The sequence below is a fragment of the Sinocyclocheilus grahami genome, unplaced genomic scaffold (assembly GCF_001515645.1).
Source record: "Sinocyclocheilus grahami isolate Dianchi unplaced genomic scaffold, SAMN03320097.WGS_v1.1 scaffold4408.1, whole genome shotgun sequence".
Lineage (NCBI taxonomy): Eukaryota > Metazoa > Chordata > Actinopteri > Cypriniformes > Cyprinidae > Sinocyclocheilus > Sinocyclocheilus grahami.
The window spans coordinates 11511-11729 of record NW_015509350.1 but is presented as its reverse complement, the minus strand read 5'-3'; the positions used below and the strand labels follow the sequence as shown (position 1 = coordinate 11729).

The 219-nt window shown below is 49.3% G+C and overlaps 1 protein-coding gene across 1 annotated transcript in view; it reads left to right on the top strand.

Annotated features, from left to right (window-relative positions):
- Window positions 1-219, top strand: part of LOC107576821 (mediator of RNA polymerase II transcription subunit 23-like) — a 6072-nt gene that overhangs the window by 2124 nt on the left and 3729 nt on the right. The window contains exon 2 of the mRNA XM_016262951.1: window positions 43-148. Within this exon, the coding sequence (XP_016118437.1) occupies window positions 43-148 (106 nt within the window). The remainder of the gene's footprint in view (window positions 1-42; window positions 149-219) is intronic.

The following is a 219-nucleotide window of genomic DNA, read 5'->3' as shown; positions in this document are numbered from 1 at the left end:
TGTGTCAGGAGATGCACAGACACACACGTTCATATGTTACAGTGGAGAGTTGAATGATGAATGTGTGTTTTGCAGCCAGCCGCTGGTTCCTCGGGAGAACATCACAGCGTGGATGAACGCTATCGGCCTGGTCATCACTGCCCTGCCTGTACGCACACCGTCTTCATTCACTTATCTACTCTTTCTCTCATACAACAGAGTTAGCGCTGACTTGTGATG